Here is a 1530-nt window from a genome sequence, read left to right on the forward strand (position 1 = left end):
GTGTGTGTGTGTGTGAATGTGTCTGTAAAACAAAGTCAGTCAAAGAGACACATAAAACTTAATTTAACCTTATTGTCTTTGTCTGTTATGTTTCCTGTGTGTGTTTTGTAGATGCTGTTCATTGTGATCGACGTGACACAAGCCATTTCTCATGTGCTGAAATACTTTGGCGTGTCCGAGAGCGATGCCCCGACTACACGCGTCATCAACATGGAGACAGGACAGAAGTTCACCGTCGCTGCCGGGGACCTCACAGCAAAGTCACTGGCACAGCTGTGTCAGGAGGTTGTGGATGGCGTTGCCAAGGTAACACACACACACACACACACATGCACCTGTTTCATATTCAGTCACACAGCAGCATTAAAGCCAGTAACTTGTCTTGTCTTTGTGGTGCAGCCCTACTATCGGTCTGAAGAGATCCCAGAGGACTGGGATAAAGGACCGGTCAAGGTCCTGGTGGGGAAGAATTTTGAGTCTGTTGCTTTGGACCCGACCAAGAACGTCTTTGTAGAGTTTTGTAAGTCAGTTTGTCTGCTTGCCTGAGTTTACACTGTAAAGACTTTAATGACATCCATCTTTTATCATCACACTCAGTGGTTCGCAACCTGGGGGTCAGGACCCCCACTAGGGGTCACCAAAGCTTCATGCGGGGGTCGCAAAGACTTCTTGATTTTAAGGGACGTAAGAACATTTTAAAAAGCTTCAATTTTGACAAATTAAAAATATCAGGAAAACTAATCTCTGATCAAAATTCATCAGAATTGCTCCATAAAATATGTCACTTAGTCAGGGCCCCTCAGTTTAATCATAGAAAGGGGGTCCCTGAAGGAAAAAGGTTGGAAAGCACTGATGAAACTCAATCAAACAGTAAATTTTGAATAGGCTGTTTCCTTTTTCAAACATTTTCAGCATTAGCTCCTCAGATATAATTTCATTAACATATAATCACCTGAAACATTTTGAATGGCCAAGAACAGACAATGCAAACACTGGCTCTAGACCTTTCACATTTTGCCTTCTCCTACACAGTTACAGGGAGAAATATTCATGTGGTGGCACAAGGGTGGCACAGAAACTTTAATAGAAGCAGAAATATATTCCGATTTAATTATACATGTCAATATTTGCTTGGAAAAGACCTCAAATGAAGATATTTCAACTCAAAAACATTACATTACTGTGGCACATTAGTAAAGCATTGAATAGAAATATCTAAAGGTGGCATTAGGAATCGATAAATTGTTTTATTTCCAAATCTTCTGATATTTTTCCCAAATTCATTCATTGAACTTAAGGCTATCACTAAATAATGTCTGTTTCTGACATGGTTTTTTTATTATTATTATTATTTTTTTATTAATCTAAATTTGTTAAATTTGGCAGCATTTGACAAAATACTGTGGGGCCAGGCATTTTCTAAGGGTTGCCACCCATCAAGATCCACTCCTGCACACTTGTAAAAGGTTGAGCTGTATTCAGATGGTTCCAATCTGCAACTTCACTGCAAGATGTCACAAAATCCTACAC

General features: G+C 39.7%; 1 protein-coding gene across 1 annotated transcript in view; it reads left to right on the forward strand.

The window, feature by feature from the left end:
* Window positions 1–1530, forward strand: part of pdia2 (protein disulfide isomerase family A, member 2) — a 7051-nt gene that overhangs the window by 4227 nt on the left and 1294 nt on the right. The window contains exons 7-8 of the mRNA XM_035660560.1: window positions 112–306; window positions 400–520. Of these exons, the coding sequence (XP_035516453.1) occupies window positions 112–306; window positions 400–520 (316 nt within the window). The remainder of the gene's footprint in view (window positions 1–111; window positions 307–399; window positions 521–1530) is intronic.

The sequence above is a fragment of the Morone saxatilis genome, unplaced genomic scaffold (genome assembly GCF_004916995.1).
Source record: "Morone saxatilis isolate NCDOM2014 unplaced genomic scaffold, NCSU_SB_2.0 Contig17, whole genome shotgun sequence".
Lineage (NCBI taxonomy): Eukaryota > Metazoa > Chordata > Actinopteri > Moronidae > Morone > Morone saxatilis.